Source organism: Rana temporaria, chromosome 7 (genome assembly GCF_905171775.1).
Source record: "Rana temporaria chromosome 7, aRanTem1.1, whole genome shotgun sequence".
NCBI lineage: Eukaryota > Metazoa > Chordata > Amphibia > Anura > Ranidae > Rana > Rana temporaria.
In genome coordinates, this window is record NC_053495.1 from 3,119,378 (window position 1) to 3,139,060 (window position 19,683).

Sequence of the window (19,683 nt, forward strand, 5' to 3'; positions counted from 1 at the left end):
AAAGGGCCGCTTGTATCTGTAAGATTAGATGTCCAGCGCATCCCCTCCCCTTACATTAGATGTCAAGAGCCCCCCCACCTTTAGAAGTTGAGTCCCCCACCCTCCCTTACATCACAGTGCACCCCCCTTTCCTTATGCTGCTGCTGGGAAGAAGCTGGATGCATTGCTTAAAAGCAGAAAGTAAGGGTCTGGAGGAGGGCTGGAGGTGCGAGGGCCACATGAAATGGCCTGGATGGCCGGATTCGGCCCGCGGGCCTTGTGTTTGACACCTATGATCTAGCACAGGGATCCTCAAACTACGGCCCTCTAGCTGTTGTAGAACTACGCATTCCATAAGGCATTGTAAAACTCTGACATTCATAGACATGACTGGGCATGATGGGAATTGTAGTTCCTGAACAACTGGAGGGCCGTAGTTTGAAGACCCCTGCCATAGATGGATAGATTCATGCAATGCATGGCTCTATGGTTGTTGCGGACACCCCCTATTGTTTTTTGGATGCACCCGATCTAATAGGCGCCCACAAATGTGAGAAGCGGGCGCAACGCTGTGCGTTCCTTCTCACTCAGCTTAGGAAAGTTGAAGGAATTTGCTTTCCTAACATTGACCCGCCGATCGGGTGCATCGGGTCTGTTACCTGTCACCTGATTGGCTGAAGCGACAGGCGCTGCGATGGGACGCCCATCAGGCGTTCAATCACAGGAGAGGAGAAGACGGCATGGAAGATGGGAGGACACCGGACACCGCTCACTGCCCACCCGAGACAAGTGCCGGGCAGATGACAGGGGGGCCACAGTGGCAGTACTTGGGGCACAGTGGGAGTGTTTTATGGGCACAGTGGCTGCGTTTGGTACAGTGGCTGCAATTGATGGGGGTTTTTTTCCCCCAGAATTTTTCAGTTTGCCTCCCCCCCCCCCCCCCCCCAATGATGTGGTATTGTTGGGTTACACGGCAAAGCTCCTGGGACCCTCGGACCTCCTCAGACTGATCCCTCATAGGTATGATGTGGCCTTATTGGGCTTCACTGCGGCTCTTCCACATTCTGTTATATTTCAGTAACTTCCTCACTATAAGTTGCTACACAGCAAATATCTCTCCATCACCACAAGTTTCCTGCACGGGGCACAGAGTTACATCAGCAACACTCAGAGATGTGAGATCAGTGTGGTGTGGCAGGGGAGACACCATGATCATGATGGTGGCTCTCCCAGGGCGAGGATCGGCCATTGCACTCCGGCTGTGCTGATCGTGGTGTCTTCCCTGCCGCTTCTCGGCCTTTTGGCTAAGATCGAGTGTAGTATCTGTTCTTATCAAGGACATAGTTGCCAACATTGCAAAAAAAAAACCCGGGACACTTTTTTGCATGTAGGTGGAGCCTTGTTATAATTAGGGGCGGGGCATTCATTTGTGGGCGTGGCATCGCGTAATAGAAAAATGTGGTGCGCAAAGCGAAAAATAAGCATGGTTTACATGGGATAGTGGGCGTGGCTTGAATGGGCATGGCTTGGAAGGGGGTGTGGTTAGAGTCTGAGATGATGGAGGGAGAAAGAAAGAAAGAAAGAGGGATGGAGGGACAGCAGGCCCAGATCCTACACCACAATATAAATATGTGCATTCCAGGAAGTTTAACAAATTAGCAGATATAGATAATCCAAATACCTGGTGTTAGCGCTTCAATCATCCCGGCACCATGGTTGTTATGGTGTCAGAGTGATTGAAGCGCATTATTTCTATTTTTACTTTGTAATAAAGAATGAAATTATTCAACTCACCATAATGCTGAATCATTGGAAGCCCTGAGCGTGTCATCTGCCATGTCACCTGCCACCAGATGCCATCAGGTGCCCCCAGAAGAGACCGTCCTTACATCAGGTGCCCCCAGCAGAATGCGTCCTTACATCAGGTGCCCCCAGCAGAGTCCCTCCTTACATCAGGTGCCCCCAGCAGAGTCCGTCCTTACATCAGGTGCCCCCAGCAGAGTCCGTCCTTACATCAGGTGCCCCCAGCAGTGTCCGTCCTTACATCAGGTGCCCCCAGCAGAATGCGTCCTTACATCAGGTGCCCCCAGCAGAATGCGTCCTTACATCAGGTGCCCCCAGCAGAGTCCGTCCTTACATCAGGTGCCCCCAGCAGTGTCCCTCCTTACATCAGGTGCCCCCAGCAGAGTCCGTCCTTACATCAGGTGCCCCCAGCAGAGTCCGTCCTTACATCAGGTGCCCCCAGCAGTGTCCGTCCTTACATCAGGTGCCCCCAGCAGAATGCGTCCTTACATCAGGTGCCCCCAGCAGAATGCGTCCTTACATCAGGTGCCCCCAGCAGTGTCCGTCCTTACATCAGGTGCCCCCAGCAGTGTCTGTCCTTACATCAGGTGCCCCCAGCAGTGTCCGTCCTTACATCAGGTGCCCCCAGCAGAATGCATCCTTACATCAGGTGCCCCCAGCAGAATGCATCCTTACATCAGGTGCCCCCAGCAGTGTCCGTCCTTACATCAGGTGCCCCCAGCGGAGTCTGTCCTTGCATCGGGTGCCCCCAGCAGTGTCCGTCCTTACATCGGGTGCCCCCAGCAGTGTCTGTCCTTACATCAGGTGCCCCCAGCAGAATGCATCCTTACATCAGGTGCCCCCAGCGGAGTCCATCCTTACATCAGACATTCCCAGCGGAGTCCCTCCTTACATCAGGTGTCCCCAGTAGAGTCCCTCCTTACATCAGCTGTCCCCAGTTACCAGTGGTGTCACTAGGGTTGGTATCACCCGGTGCCGGACAAACATGGCGTTACCCCCCTCCCCCCATAGTCCTCCCTCATTACAGACCCCCCTCCATCAGTATAGACCCTCGTCAGGATAAACCAACCCCTCCTCCATCAGTACAGACCCCCCTGGACAAACCAGCCCCAGGAGTACAGACCCCCCCCCCCCCCAAGATAACCCCCCATCTGTACAGACCCCCCCAGGACAATTCACCCCCGTCCATCTGTACAGACCCCCCCCCAGGAAAATTCATCCCCCCTCCAACTGTACAGACCCCCCCAGGACAATTCACCCCCCAGGAGTACAGACCCCCCCCCATACATGCATGTGGGCGTGCAGCCACCCGGAGAGTTGCTTGCTCAGACTGTCACTTACTCTCCGGGAGGCACAATATGATAAGAGGCAGCCAGTGAGAGTGAGACAGCAGAGTCTCACTCTCAGACAGGGATAGCGCAGCGCTGGGACCCAGGACTCTCCATCGGGCCTCAGCACCGCTCAGCATGGTCACTGTGTTTACAGAAACAAGAGGCGGAGCCCGGGTGGCAAGAAAGCGGCCAATAGAAATGGAGCTCCATTTCTATTACAATCGAGCCACCCGGGCTCCGCCTCTTGTTTCTTCCCCTATTAGCTGGTCTTCTGTAAAATGGCGACGGAGACAGAATTGACCAGTGCCGCGGACCTCTAGCGGCGGGGGAAAAAAATAATACAAATCTGTAAAAATAAAAATCAGGACAAAAACGATTTCCCGGGACATTCCACGGGAATCGATAAGACCGGGACAAAGGTCTTAATCCCGTGAATGTCCCGGCAAAAACAGGACAGTTGGCAAGTATGCAAGGAGCGCTGAAGCACCTCCATTGGGAGGGTGGATGCAATCCAATGACGTCATTGCACCTGGAAGGATGGTTTCAGCAGGGACTACGCCGAGCTGCCCGACAGATACTGGGGGCCGGCCCATGGTTGAGTCTGAGCCATCTGTAAGGGTGCTCCTGGTGGGGATGGGTGGCTGCACTTGGTCTGGTCTTTTTGCCGAGTTCTAGTCCGGCCTTCTGGCTGGTGTAAGTGCTATCCCTGTCGGCGATCCGGTAGGAGGAGATGGTACTGCCCTCTGATGGGTCGGGGTAGGACCATGCAAATCCGCTGGGTTGACGGGGGGGGGGGGGGGTCTGGAAGGGCTAGTATTGGCGGAGGCTGCTAACTGGAGCGGCATTTCTCCCTAAGAAGACCTCGAAGGGCTCTCTAGCTGGCAGGGGTGGAGGGCTGCACTGGCTGGTCAGGGGGGTTGGATTTGGAAGGAAAAGCCTATGGCGCATGTGCCCCTGGAGTGGCAGTCCAGGGGTATCTGAGAATACCTGAGATGCAGGACCAGCTACACGCTTTTTTTTTTTTTTTTTAGCACCTGCCTCCTGGGTCGGGCCTTTTGGCTAGGACCGGAGGAACTTTTTTATTCCTGGCCGGAGGGCCTGGTCATTGTATAACACAATGACCACTTCTTTCACTCTCCTCTCCACTATCCATTTCCCCCACTTTTATTAAATGTATTGCCTATGCTTGTCATTTGTTTGTCTTTTTTTTTTTTTGTGCACGTTTTGTCTCACTGTGTGATTTAGTAGGGTACGGGTCCTTGGGCCAGCCCTGAACGTCTTGGGAGTAGGTGGACATGGCCTTCTGGCTTAGTTCACCTGCTCTCATTGGGTCTCCCCACCTAGTACTGGGAGGGTTCTGTTTCGGCAGTCCCTCCGAGGAAGTTGGGTCCGTGTCGGCTTCGGTTGCTCGGACCTCAGTCCCCGTCTGGAGCCTAACGCCCCGGGGGATCAGGGTTTTTGGGTCCCTCTTCACAGGAGGACCACTTGACGTTGTAACGTCTGCACGTTTTTGTGAACACTCTTTGTGTGCGTGCACATTTTTTCTGCACCGGGTGGAGTTTTTTGGGTTCACACACCATAAGCTTTTCAAAAAAAAAAAGCCACCTTTATACCAAATGTGTTGTTGGATAATTGTCCCTCCTATGCAGTACACATTGCTTCTTTGGACTTCTATGGTGGCATATTGTGTGTTCTGCATTTCCACTCTCCTTGGGGCACCCAAAGGTGTCCCAGGTCTTTTATAATCCTGTAGTATATACTACGGGGGGGGGGGGGGGAGTGTCTTGTGCCGCTAAAGTGTTCGGGTTTGCCTTGAAGAAAAGGTGGCAATTCTAACTTTAATGGCGTCCTAGTCTGTAGGGTTCAATATTGAGTTGTCATCGCCGTAGTGCCTCCCCCACAGGTGGCGTGCGATAGCGGCACATCCTGACCAACGTCATACGACATCCGGTCAGGATAATTAAAACACTTTGCGCACGTCATTTTGTATTCTGGCGGGTGGGACGTGGTCGAGAAGTGTAGGATGACAACTCCACTGTCAATTGTGAGGGAGGAGCTTAGTGTTGTCAGCCTGTAACAGGAAGTGCTGTTACTGGCAGGGTCTTCAGAGAAGAAAATTTGCAGCAAATTCACAAAAATGATATGATGGGATATGGTCCCCCAACCCTACTAGAAGGCAGATTTAGGACCACTTACCATTACCGTTAGGGTTGTCCCGATACCGATACTAGTATCGGTATCGGGACCGATTCCGAGTATTTGCGGGAGTACTCGTACTCCCGCAAATACCCCCGATACCGAAATAGAATACTTCCCCCCACCGCCGACGCATGCTGCCGCTACGCCGCATCCCTGCTTGGTTAATACGGGCGGGGAACATTACAGCTTTCATTTGAATAGCTGTAGTGTTTCCCGCCGCGTATAGACACTCCCCCTTGCTCGGGTGAACTGTCCAATCCCGAGCAAGGGGGAGTGTCTATATGCAGCGCGGCGCGAAAGACTACAGCTATTCAAATGAAAGCTGTAATGTTCCCCGCCCGTATTAACCAAGCGGCGGCACGGCGCGGCAGCATGTACGGTAAGGGGGACATGGTTGCATATATGGGGGGGGGGGATATGGGGGGGGGACATGGCTGCATATGGGGGGGACATGGCTGCATCTGTGGGGGGACATGACTGAATATCTGTGGGGGGACATGGCTGCATTATATGTGGGGGGACATGGCTGCAATATATGTGGGGGGACATGGCTGCAATATATGTGGGGGGACATGGCTGCATATGTGGGGGGACATGGCTGCATATGTGGGGGGACATGGCTGCATTTGGGGACACATTTAAAAAAACGTATCGGTATCGGCGAGTACTTGAAAAAAAATATCGGTACTTTTACTCAGTCCTAAAAAAAGTTGTATCGGGACAACCCTAATTACCGTTGACATGTGCTTTACTGCATGTTAAATGCGTCAGTCAGGGGCAGTGTCATTTATTTGCACCCCAACGTGCCTTCTGACAGTCATCGCCATTTTTTTGGGGGGGGGGGGGTTGGAAGGCCATTTGAATGAATGGCACTGCACCTCGGCAACGCATTTAACGTGCATTTTGGCGATGTGCGTTACTGGAATACCCTGTTGTGAATGGGGCCTTGGGGGGGGGGGGGGGGTTGCATGCACTTTTAAAATAGTCTGCAGCATTCTCTGCTCCACAAGAGCTTACAATCTAATGTCTGAGCCGCAGTTGGACACACACTTGGGTTGGTCCCATTAATAGAATGATATATTTACTTCTAATACTTATGACTCCATAGAGGAGACGGATATTATATGAAGGACGTTCATTAATAGTCTGCGCTAGCGAAGCGGGGAGTGCAGCAGCAGCAAACTTCCTGTCAGTGTGGTTTATGAGAAGTGGGGTGGGGGGGGGGGGGTTGCTTAACCAGCTTCCTTCCCTTTTCTCAACTGGCAGAGAAAACACATTAAAGAACTTTTTTTAGTCCAAAAGACACCGACAGCAACACGGTAAGAACCTTCATAGATATACTATTATTGGGGGGGCGCCTTAGCTTATGGAATGGCCACCTAGGAGGCACTACAAGATCCAGCATGCCCTGCCAGTCCTGACCAGCTATGTAGACCCAGAGCACCTCGCCTTAGATTGAGAGGACTTTGGGGTGGCCAGCTTGGGGGGGGGGGGGGGGGGGGAACTGCATGTGGAAGGGCCTCTGTGGGGTTGGAGGAGAGGAAAGGTCTCTCCATCCAACAGTCACAGGGAGACGACTGTCCGTGTGTGGAGGAGGGGGGGCCCTTTTGTACTTTTTAATTTCTATAAACTGTCAATTTCAAGTTTTTTATTTTTCTATAAGGGTTATTAAGCAGGCAATGTGATATTATTATGTCTGGGCTTTGACTTGGTTGGACCAGAAGATGTTATGGGGGGTCAGTCCACCCAAAACTGTCATTTCAGGTGAGCGATGTGGAGATAGAAACGGTTCCTGTGTGTGTGTGTGTATATATGTATGTGTATATGTATATGTGTGTGTGTATGTGTATATATATATATATATATATATATATATATATATATTCTCACATACATACAGGGCCGCCATCAGGGGGGTACAGGCAGTACACTTGTAAGGGACCTGGATGACAACCCCCCCTTTTTTTGTAATTTCTTTTCTTTTCTGGCAACCCCCTTTAAAAAAAAATATATATATATATATATATATATATATATATATATATATATATATATATATATATATATATATATATATATATATATATATATATATATATATATATATATATATATATATATATATATATTTTTTTTTTATTAAAGGGCCCAGGGCCCCGGATGGCTACCCCCCCTTTTTTTATATATTTTTCTTAATTTCTTATTTTCTTGTAAAGGGGCCCCCCCCCCACTTCTCAATTCGCGGCAACCCCCTCGCTTCTCAATTTCAGGCGGCAGCACCCCCCCCCCCCCCGGTTCTCTGCCCCAGGGGGCCCATGCCTGAAGCTGCGTAAGGGGCCCCAAAATTCCTGATGGTGGCCCTGCATACATACATACACATGTTCTGGAGATGAGATCTCTGTATTCTGTCTCCCACCTACACCCATCTGCAGCAGTCATGGTATTTGGGGGGGGGGGGGGGGGGATCCAGATGCAGAGCTATAAAATATCTCACCCACCAAATATATTTTTATAAAAAAATAAAAAGAAATGTGTATATATATATTACACACACACACACATTGGGCCCTGTTGGTCCCTTCCTAACTTCTCATGTTGCTGTAGGGGGTGAGTTTTTTTATTTTTTTCGGGGGGGGGGGGGGGTACTAACAGTGGTTCAGGGGTATTTGCGTTGGGCGTGTGAGAAGACTTGTGCTAGGAGAAGGAGGGGATTTGGAGGGTAGGTTTTGGGGGTAGAGGATTTGTGCTAGGAGTGATTTAAAAAAAAAACATATTTTGGGGATGAGGTGGCAAAAATTTGTGCTGGGGGGGGGGGGGGGTGGATTTGTCCTGGGAGGAGGGGGAATCTATGTTTGGGGGCAAGCATGCTGAATTTGTGTTTTTGTGGGGGGGTGGATTTTTGGGGGGGTGTCAGCACGACCTCTTCACACTTTCCTATAGAGCAGCAGGGAATGGGGAGGCTCCGCCTTCAACCCCACCTCCTCGTCCCTTCTGCAGCCAGCCAGAGGAGTGCACCCGGAACATGGAGACTCACACGGGCCGTGGCAGCACAGCTTCAGGCACAGGGAGCCACTGGCGGGTCTGAATAATGTGTCCGGGTCTCAGGCAGGCAGAGACCCGGACACATGTTTGAAAACCTGTACTGTCCGGGGGAATCCCGTACAGGTGGCAACCCTAGTCAGTGGGGGGTGGATTTGTGTTTTTTTGGGGGGGGGGGGGTTGCTTACTCATAATGTTCGCCCCGGGCTCTAGATGACCTTGTCCCGGCACTGACTGGACCCTCTAAAATGTTTAAATGGGGGAGGAGGGGTGAACGGTTATGAGTCGCTCCTCTGGGTGTTTCTTATGGGTCAGGCAGCACACAGAGTTCAGGCAGCACACAGAGTTCAGGCAGCACACAGAGTTCAGGCAGGTGTCGAGGAAACACAACACACAGATATACCTGCAGGCTCAGCAAATGTGACCTTATCCGAAATCGGACACAAAAGAACCGGAGCCGGGTATTCCTTCCTAAACCTCTTGGCGCTGAGAGGCCGCATATTTGCGCGCAATATCGCCAACAGTGCTGTGTGTAGAGCGTGCACGCTCCTGGCACATTGCCCGGCGGCTTACCGAAAACTGTCCAATCACGGTGGTTACATGGCCATAAGCCCCGCCCCCACCTCCTGGCATAGCAAACCCATTTAAAGGGCCAGTGGCAGCCAGCACCAAGGGGTTACTATACCTTCAGTCTTGCACAGGTGTACAGGCTCCTCCCCCTGGACTAAAATGGCTTCCTCTGATATCACTGCACACTGTGAGCTTCTCACCATGTGCATTAGAAGCTTCAGCCAGTCAGATACAGCCCTGCCTCATTTCCTGGCTAGAGGACGTCCAGCATCAGCTAGCCCTTTCCTCCCCGGCTTGCCTGTCCATGGGCCCTGTCCCTTTTACTCATCGGATTAAGATGAACAGGTGACCGGGGAGGATTCGCGTTCTGGGGATCAAACTTGCATTTTGTGCAAAGAATGCTTCGATACCAGCAGCTGGATGACCTGGACTGAGGGTCAGAGGCACTAAAAATGGGCAAGATGGTATTCTATGGCTGGGGGAGGGCCCAGTGCTGGATGGGCATGCATTGTGTGCGATGGCTGGGTGGGTATGCATTGTGTGCGATGGCTGGGTGGGTATGCATTGTGTGCGATGGCTGGGTGGGTATGCATTGTGTGCGATGGCTGGGTGGGTATGCATTGTGTGCGATGGCTGGGTGGGGCCCAGTGCTGGATGGGCGTGCATTGTGTGCGATGGCTGGGTGGGTGTGCATTGTGTGCGATGGCTGTGTGGGTATGCATTGTGTGCGATGGCTGGGTGGGTATGCATTGTGTGCGATGGCTGGGGGGAGGGCCCAGTGCTGGATGGGCATGCATTGTGTGCGATGGCTGGGGGGAGGGCCCAGTGCTGGATGGGCATGCATTGTGTGCGATGGCTGGGGGGAGGGCCCAGTGCTGGATGGGCATGCATTGTGTGCGATGGCTGGGGGGAGGGCCCAGTGCTGGATGGGCATGCATTGTGTGCGATGGCTGGGGGAGGGCCCAGTGCTGGATGGGCATGCATTGTGTGCGATGGCTGGGGGAGGGCCCAGTGCTGGGTGGGTATGCATTGTGTGCGATGGCTGGGTGGGTATGCATTGTGTGCGATGGCTGGGTGGGGCCCAGTGCTGGATGGGCATGCATTGTGTGCGATGGCTGGGGGAGGGCCCAGTGCTGGGTGGGTATGCATTGTGTGCGATGGCTGGGTGGGTATGCATTGTGTGCGATGGCTGGGTGGGGCCCAGTGCTGGATGGGCATGCATTGTGTGCGATGGCTGGGGGAGGGCCCAGTGCTGGATGGGCATGCATTGTGTGCGATGGCTGGGTGGGGCCCAGTGCTGGATGGGCATGCATTGTGTGCGATGGCTGGGGGGAGGGCCCAGTGCTGGATGGGCATGCATTGTGTGCGATGGCTGGGTGGGGTCCAGAAGTCACAGAAGCAGGAAGTCTGATGTCAGGTTTCAGTTCCTGCCGAGGTGTGAAGCTGTGATGAGAATTTCTTTCACACTGGGGGACGGGAGTTGAGTGTCTTGGCTCAGTTTGGCGGATGATTGGAGGCATCTGATTGGAAGTCTGATGATGTAGATAGCGGGGATGTCTTGTGATGGTGTCAGTTGTGTGATGGAGGGAGGATGTTCTGGTCACGCTGGGTGACCCGCATCTAATCGCCTCGTTATCCTCTAATAGGATCGGCCCAAGAGATAATTAAAGAGCTCAACAAATTCCCCGCTCACGAGGCAGCGCCGGAGCAACCGCCATTGCTCGCTCGCCCTCCGCCGCCATTGCTCGCTCGCCCTCCGCCGCCATTGCTCGCTCGCCCTCCGCCGCCATTGTTTGCTCGCTCGCCCTCCGCCGCCATTGCTTGCTTGCTCGCCCTCCGCCGCCATTGCTTGCTTGCTCGCCCTCCGCCGCCATTGCTTGCTTGCTCGCCCTCCGCCGCCATTGCTCGCTCGCCCCAAAGCTGTATCCTGGCCTAGGCCAACAAGGCCTAGGGCAGCACTTTGCAGGGGGGCAGCACAGAAAGTGTCCCCGCTGGCTTGTGCTACACTGTTGGTGTAACACAAGCTACTTCTAATTTTGACTGTCCTATCAGCCTGGAACACAAACCTTCCTCACTGTGCTATGTTTCCTGCTGCACCATTGACAGGGTTAGATCTTCTTAGTCCTCTCCATAAAATTATCAGAAATTTGTGCTTGAAGTAGAACTATAGGCAACACTTTTTTTTTCATTTTGGATAGAGTAAGGGAGGGTTATAGCCCCTGTCAGTTTATTTTTTTTACAATCCCTGTCCAATTGCGGAGATTTCCCTTCACTTCCTGCCCCATAGCTAAACAGGAAGTGATAGGAAATCTATGCAAATTAAGGGAATCCATTCCCCCCACCCAATTGGATGCCTATCAGGCGTCCAATCATAGCAGAGAGAACGGAGAAGACATCGGGGAGTGTGGAGGACATTGCCGCCGTTACCCGCTGCCCCACCGATACAGGGTAAGTGCAAGTGGGGATGGGCACAGTGGCTGCGTTTTTTTTATTTATTTTATTTATTTATTTTCAGTTTGAGCACCAACCACCACTGGTATCCATCCTCCCCGTCTAATCAATGTTTATAAAGAATGTTACTTTGTATCTTTTTATCTCCTTTGATCAATGTTTAGAAACAATGACGGGAGGTAAAGAAAAACAAAGTAACATTGTTTCTAAATATTGATCAAATGAGAGATACAAAGTATCATTGTTTATAAACCTTTACTGCCAAAGTGGCCCTCCTGACTCGATCGGCTATTCAAAAATGGCTCCGGGTGGCACCAATACATAGATGCGCATTCGCCGCCCGGCTAAGCGAATACAAGCTTTCCCGAAGCCGGGCTCGGCAAAGCTTGTATCCGCTCAGCCGGGCGGCGAATGCGCAGGTACGTAATGGCGCCACCCGGCGCCATTTTTGAATAGCTGATCGAGTCAGGAGGGACACTTTGGCAGTGACACTCGTTGTCTCGTGCAGTGCACTCACCATAGGCAAAGGACGGCGCCGTGACAGAACAGCACAGCCCTGAGCCCAGCACAGCACAGACATGTCCAGCTTTAAGGTAATAAAGAAGGTGATGGTGGCAGGAGGTGGTGGGGGCATGAGGTGATGGAAGAAGGTTATGCTGGCACTATGGCAGGAAGGGAGGGTGAGGTGATGGTGGCAGAAGGTAATGCTGGCAGGAGGTGATGGGGGCATGAGGTGATGGTGGAAAAGGTAATGGTGGCACCATGTCAGGAGGTGGGTGAGGTGATGGTGGTGGGGCAGGAGGTGATGGTGGCAAGAGCCGATTGTGGCAGGAGGTGGGGGTGGTGGGTGCAGGAGGTGGTGGTGAGAGCAGGAGGTGATGGCGGCAAGAGCTGGCAGGAGGTGGTGGGGGCAGGAGGTGATGGCAGCAGGGGGTGGTGTTTTAGCATACAATTATTAAAAAAAAAAAAAAAGTAATTTTTGTTTTTCGGCCTGACATTTTTTTATTTGTTTCGGTTCTGAAATTTCCATTTTGGTGCACCTCTAGTAATTAGTACAGTGACAGTGCATATTTTTAGCACCGATTGGTGTCACTGGTTCCCACAGTGTCTGATTGTCCGCCGCAATATCGCAGTCCCGCTATAAGTCGCTGCCATTACTAGTATAACAAAAAAAAAGAACTAAAAATTCCATTGTATATCCCATAGTTCAGACGCCCTAACTGCGCAAACAATCAATATACACTTATTGTGATATTTCATTTTTTTTTGGGCAAAAAACATGTAGCAGAATACATATATATTTTTATTATTATTGGATGTCTCTTATAGCAGAAAGTGTGTGTGTGTGTGTGTGTGTGTGTGTGTGTGTGTGTGTGTGTGTGTGTATATATATATATATATATATATATATATATATATATATATATATATATATATAATCACACACTCTTTCTGCTCCTGCCAGCTCACCACCCCCACCTCCTGCCACAATCGGCTCTTGCCACCATCACCTCACCCACCTCCTGACATGGTGCCACCATTACATTTTTTATAATTTTTTATTTATTTTTTTCAAAAAGTGTCCGTTTTTTTGCGCTATAAACAAAAAAAGATATAGATATAATTTATTTATTTTTTTCACGACTGCGCAATTGTCAGTTAACACAGTGCCGTATTGCAAAAAAATGGCCTTGTCATGAAGGGGAGTAAATCTTCCGGCAGTCAAGTGATTAGGTTTAGAAACGTTACTTTGTATCTTTCTCCTGTCTGATCGATGTTACTTGTTGATGGCAGATCTATGTATTTTCAGTGTATGGGTATTCTAGTCGCAGTATGACATCACACAGGGGGGGGGGGGGGGGGGGGGGGGTGCAGGTGAAATCTTCCACCTCGTCTGCGGAGGAGTGACAGGAAGGCGCAGAGCTGACTTTTTATATGACTTTCACGTGTCGGTCGGATCCGTGGTCCCCGTATTTCCTTTTAAGGTGATTTTGCTCTCCGAGTGTCAGTTTTGGCGATGGTGAAGGTGAACTCCTCACATAGAGGGGGATGAAATGTTCCATCAAGTCTGACCTATTTTATTTTTTTATTTGTCTATTTTGTGTTTTTTTTTTTTGTTTTTGTTTTTTTTATAGATCTGTTTGATTTTCTATTTGATATGCTCACTACCTCTGCTGGAAGTGTGTTCCCTTTTTTTTTCCTCCTCTAGTTGGAGGCATTTATAAGGGGGGCAAAAGGAACAACTGCCCTGGGCCCCCTGGCAGAAGAGACCCCATTATAAAAATAATTAAAAAAAATTGTGTAGAATGGAAAATAATAGAACCATATCATTTCATTACTGAATTAATGAATGAATGACTTGTATAGCGCTACTCATGCGAACTGAATCGCCAGAGTCTGCTTGGCTGGTGCGGTCATTTTACCCCGTAGGATCGTGACACGCTGGGACACAGTCATACACACAGATATACATATATATACTGGGCCAATTTGGACAAGATCCAATTTACCTACCAGCATGTATTTGGAGTGTCGGAGGAAACCGGAGTACCCGGAGGAAACCCACGCAAACACAGGGAGAACATGCAAACTCCAGGCAGATGGTGTTGTGGTCAGGATTCGAACCAGCGACCCTTTTGCTGCACCACTGTGCTGCCCCCCCCCCCCCCCATTACTATTATAGAACATCCCGTGCCCCTGGGGGTGACTCTCCGTCTGAAAGGTTTGCGGCAAACTGTCCGTTCCCACAATGCAATTGGAGCTTCGTAATGTAAACACACCCCACTGGGGGCACATCCATATCTGAATGTTGTCACATGTGCCACTCATTGTCCGCTGTCCAGGGCTCACCTGTGATTGGATTGCACACAGATTATCCGCAGATAATTGTCGTGAGGAGTTAATTACCCCGGACTGAGCCGCTGTGCCCGGGCATGACATTCAGGATTACCCAGACACCGCGATCCGTACATTGCAAGCCTCGGGGTGGGTTTGGTAAACATTGTCTACTCTAGACAGATGGATAAAGAGAACCTGTCTAAGATATGTGACATCCATGAAATGTCCAGAGCTGCCCAGCCCTTCCAATGATGTACGGGATAAAGAGAACCTGTCTTAGGTGTGTGACAACCATGAAATGTCCAGAGCTGCCCAGTCCACTTAACCACTTCAGCCCCGGGACCATTTGGCTGGCCAAAGACCAGAGCACTTTTTGCGATTCGCCACTGCGTCGCTTTAACTGACAATTGCGCGGTTGTGCGACGTGGCTCCCACACTAAATTCACGTTTTTTTTTTTTTTTTTTTAAAAATAGAGATTTCTTTTGGTGGTATTTGACCACCTCTGCGTTTTTTTTTTTTTTTGCGCTATAAACAAAAATAGAGCGACAATTTTGAAAAAAAAAGCAATATTTGTTTTGCTATAATAAATATTTCCCAAAAATATATAAAACGTTTTTTTTCCCTCAGTTTAGGCCGATACGTATTCTTCTTCTACATATTTTTGGCAAAAAAAAAAATCGAAATAAGTGTTTATTGATTGGTTTGCGCAAAAGTTATAGCGTCTCCAAAATAGGGGATAGTTTTATGGCATAATAATAATTTTTACAATAATTTTTACTATAATATAATAATAATTTGTATAATTTTTACAATAATAATTTTTATAATTTTTACAATAATAATATAATTTTACAACAATAATAATAATAATTTTTACAATAATAATAATTTTTACAATAATAATAATTTTTACAATAATTTTTACTATAATATAATAATAATTTTATAATTTTTACAATAATATAATTTTACAACAATAATAATAATAATTTTTACAATAATAATTTTTACAATAATAATAATTTTTACAATAATGATGGCGATCTGCGTGTTTTTTTTATTTTTTTTTATCATGACTTTGACATTATGGCGGACACCTTTGACGCCATTTTGGGACCAATTGTCATTTTTACAGCGATCGGTGCTATAAAAATGCTCTGATTACTGTATAAATGTGACTGGCAGGGAAGGGGTTAACCACTAGGGGGTGAAGAAGGGGGTTAAGTGTGTCCTAGGGAGTGATTCTAACTGTGGGGGATGGGCTACGTGTGACACAACAGTGATCACAGCTCCCTGTAATCGGGAGCGGTGATCAGTGTCCTTGTCACTAGGAGTGGCAATCATCAAGTCCGTGGGACCCGCAGAGCTTGCGGCGTGCGTTTGCCCACAATGCCGCATCTTAAAGGGGAAGTACAGGTACGTCCATATGCCCGGCAGTGCCATTGTGTCAACGTATATCGCTGTGTGCTGGTCTACTAGATAAAGAGAACCTGTCTAGGATATGTGATATCCCCAAAAAATGTCCAGAGCTGCCCATCCAATGATGTACTGGATAAAGAGAACCTGTCTAAAATGTGTAACATCCATGAAAGGCCCAGTCCACCCACTGGGGGCACATCCAGAATGTTGTCACACACGTGCCACTCATTGCCCGATGCTCACCTGTGATTGGATTGCACACAGATTATCCGCAGATAATTGTCAAGAGATTTAATTACCCGGACTGAGCCGCTGTGCCTGAAATGGCGTTCAGGATTACCGAGACGCAGCGCTCCGTACATTGCATGCCTCAGGCAAACATTGTCTAGACAAAGAGAACCTGTCTAAGATATGTAACATCCATAAAATGTTAAGAGCTCCCCAGTCCCCCCCGTGTTCTAGATAAAGAGAACCTGTCTAAGATATGTGACATCCAAAAAAATGTCCAGAGCTGCCCATCCAATGATGTACTGGATCTACTTCTGTGTGATAGGAAGGGATCGGATACATGAGCTGAGTGCAGATCTGTGATCCCCTATTAGATATTTTCTAGGACTAAGGGGAGTTTTTAAGATGAATAAATGGCAAACTAAACCCCACCCCCCTCACATACATCACAGCTGTTGCCTTCAAATACAAAAGAAACAAATGTTTAAAATAAAGAAGCAATTATTTAGAATATTTACTCCTTTTATAGGATTGCTGCAATGAAATGTGATCCTTTATGAAGGAAATTGGTTTGGATCAATGGAAGCCATTAGAGGGGTCTATGCATGGAACCAAAAGGGGGGTTAACCGGAAAAAAATGGTTCCAAAAGAAACAGCGGGGGCCTGTTCACCATCTAATCTCTAAAGAGACCCTGTCATCAACGTAACCCAACTCCAGAAATTTGGCAAAATTTACACTTGCAAGAAACCCCCCCCCCCCCCCCCCCCCCACAACTCCACAGGTAACTACTCATTCAGTCCATTGATTCCTATGGAGAAACTCGCTTTGATATGCGAGTGCTTTGGATTACAAGTACTCTTCTGGAATGGATTATGCTCGTAATCCGAGGTACTGCTGTATTTAAAATGCTTAGTTGCTAGAAAATGTCACTACTCCTGGAAGAGTCAATTCTCTAGCACAGCCATCACTACCCCCCCCTTGCAAGTCATATCCCGCTCCTCTGCTGGCCCAGCTCCTCTGTCGGCCTCTTTTCTTTTTCTTTTTTTCTTTTTTTTTCTTTTTCTGCAGCTGGGGGAATGCAGAAGAATAAAGCAAGACACTTGAGTTTGGGCTGCTGACATCACATCTGAGATGGTGGTAACCATCGGCAGTCATGGGGCTTTTAGCCAGGCGAGGGGGGGCATGATGGAAATCTCCCCCTGGGCTGGTGACACTATGCACAGCCACCGGCCGCCACTACCAAATGCTGTTTTTGCAGAGCAGGAATGTGCCTGCTGGAGCTCTGTTAACACAGGTCACGGCCGTCGCTCACCTCCCACTGTGCAGCCGTGCCTGCGTCAGCTCCGAGGTAGATGGCTGCAGAGCTGAGCTATGTCCCGTCTCCCACATAGCTCAGCCTCGGTGAGCAGAGACCCTCTTTACCATAGGTGTGCGCAGCCTATTGCATTAGGGTGTGCACCCCAAAGCTCAAACACACAATAACGCCACTTGCTGTCACAGGGAGGAGGCTCTGATGGTGGGAGACAGTTGATTGGGAGCATATTACGTTACATCCTAAGTATAGGTGTAATGTGTTCCTACAGTTGAACTTAGCCTTTAATATAATGGGGGCATTTACACTGGTCACTGGCACCCCAACCACCCACTTGGGGTGATTAGGGTGTGCCCAGGCACACCCGGCACACCCTGTGCGCACGCCTATGCTCTTTACACAATAGTCCACAGCATGCACGCTTAAATCAAGTTTCCAAGAACACCCCATACATCGGACTCTGATGTATATGGGCTCTGATGTAAATGGGCTCTGTGCGGACTCTGATGTATATGGGAGGCTCTGTGCGCGCTCTGATGTAAGGGGAGGTTCTGTGCGCGCTCTGATGTATAGGGGAGGCTCTGTGCTGGCTCTGATGTAAGGAGAGGCTCTATGGGCCACTTGACTGGACTTGCCCCCCAGGCCTAAGGCTGCCAGCCCTCCCCTGCTTTTACCCTATATAATCTTATGGGAGGAGTGTTGTTGAAATGAATAGTCTGATGACAGGTTCTCTTTAAATTCTGCTTCTTTTCTTGGATAATTGTACACGGGGGGGGGGGGGGGGGGGCGTGTCTCTGAGCGTTGGTCTTCCTCCTGTGTGGTTTCTTCATCTCCTATCTGCTGATGGCACACGAGTTAAGAAATGAACATCGGCCGTCCTCTCCGAATTTAGAAATGTCTTGAGCTCCGCCCATAAACTGAACACTGATATGTAATCCCCGATCATTGACTCTTATATAAGCTTCAACCTGTGGGATGTCATTTCAGAAGTTGTATCCATTCTAATACCTGGAGCTTTCATTAACCACTTCAGCCCCGGAAGAATTTACCCCCTTCCTGACCACAGCACTTTTTACAATTTGGCACTGCGTCGCTTTAACTGACAATCGTGCGACTTTGTACCCATACAAAATGTATGGTTTTTTTTTTCTGTCCCCCCCCCCCCCACAAATAGCCTTCTTTTGGTGGTATTTGATCACCACTGTTTTGTTTATAGCGCAAAAAAAAAAAAAAAAAAATCGAGTGACAATTTTGAAAAAAAAAACACTATCTTTTACTTTTCGCTATAATATCCCAACTTTTCTTTTTTTTTTCTCCAAAAATATATATTTTTTTCCCTCAGTTTAGGCCGATACGTATTCGTCTACATATTTTTAATAAAAATCGCATTAAGCATATATTGATTGCTTTGTGCGAAAGTTATAGCGTCTACAAAATAGGGAATAGTTTTATGTTTTTTTTTTTTTTGCTAGTAATGGCGGCGATCTGCGACTTGTTATCATGACTACGACGTTATGGCGGACACATCAGACACTTTTGACACATTTTTGGGACCATTGAAAATGTTACAGCGATCAGTGCTATAAAAATGTGGGAAGGGGGTTAATTGTGTCCCCTCTGCATGTTCTAACTGAAGGGGATGCCGGAGGATGGATTTAATGATGGGATCTCCTCTACGGTGACCATTACAGATCTCTATTTGTAGGATCCCTTCCTGTGTTCCCCTGTAGAGGAAAGTGATTGGTGGGCTCGGAATGACGGACCTCTTTTTTGGCTCTTTTGCAGGTGAAGATGTCTGAGAACATTCCGGTAACACCCGAGGTGGAGGACGATGACGAGGTGGATTCCAAACTGAACTATAAACCTCCACCCCAAAAATCACTGCAGGAAATCCAGGAGATGGACAAGGATGACGAGAGTCTAGAAAAGTACAAGAAATCCCTTCTGGGGGATGGGCCGGTCATCGCAGGTAAAAAAAATATTTAAAGGAAAACCGATTTCTTTTCTTTTTTTGTCTTTTTTTTTTTTTCTGGTCTTTCTTGTCTTTTCTTTTTCTTTTTCTTGTCTTTGTCTTTTTTCTTTTCTGTCCTTCTTTTTTTTTTTTTCTTCTTTTTCTTTCTTTCTTTTTCTTGTCTTTCTTGTCTTTTTTTCTTTTTCTTTGTTTTTCTTTTTTTCTTTTTCTTTCTTGTCTTTCTTGTCTTTTCTTCTTGTTTTTTCTTTCTTCTTTCTTTTTCTTTCTTGTCTGTCTTGTCCTTTTTTTTTTTTTTTTTTTTTTCTCTTGTCTTTTTTCTTTTTCTTGTCAATTTTGGAAAAATTTGTCAGGAAAACATCACATTGTGGCCACTAGATGGAGCTGGAAATGGACATATTGGACATATTTGTGATGCCAGTGCAAATTTTTTAGGCAATTGCAAAGGGAATTGTTTTTATAATTGGACCCCCCATCTATACTTGAAACCATGCAAATTAGTTGGGGTATCGTTCCAGTGGCTCGTTTAGCTGCATGTGAAGA

General features: G+C 48.4%; 1 protein-coding gene and 1 pseudogene across 2 annotated transcripts in view; both read left to right on the forward strand.

The window, feature by feature from the left end:
- Window positions 1–19,683, forward strand: part of ARHGDIB (Rho GDP dissociation inhibitor beta) — a 41,934-nt gene that overhangs the window by 13,921 nt on the left and 8,330 nt on the right. The window contains exons 1-2 of one of the 2 annotated variants that reach the window (XM_040358678.1): window positions 6,546–6,631; window positions 18,957–19,140. In XM_040358678.1, the coding sequence (XP_040214612.1) occupies window positions 18,963–19,140 (178 nt within the window). In that variant the 5' untranslated portion in view covers window positions 6,546–6,631; window positions 18,957–18,962. Of the gene's footprint in view, window positions 1–6,545; window positions 6,632–18,956; window positions 19,141–19,683 lie in introns of those variants that run through there. The other variant, XM_040358679.1, reaches the window with a different exon arrangement.
- Window positions 1,264–1,361, forward strand: LOC120946314 (annotated as a pseudogene).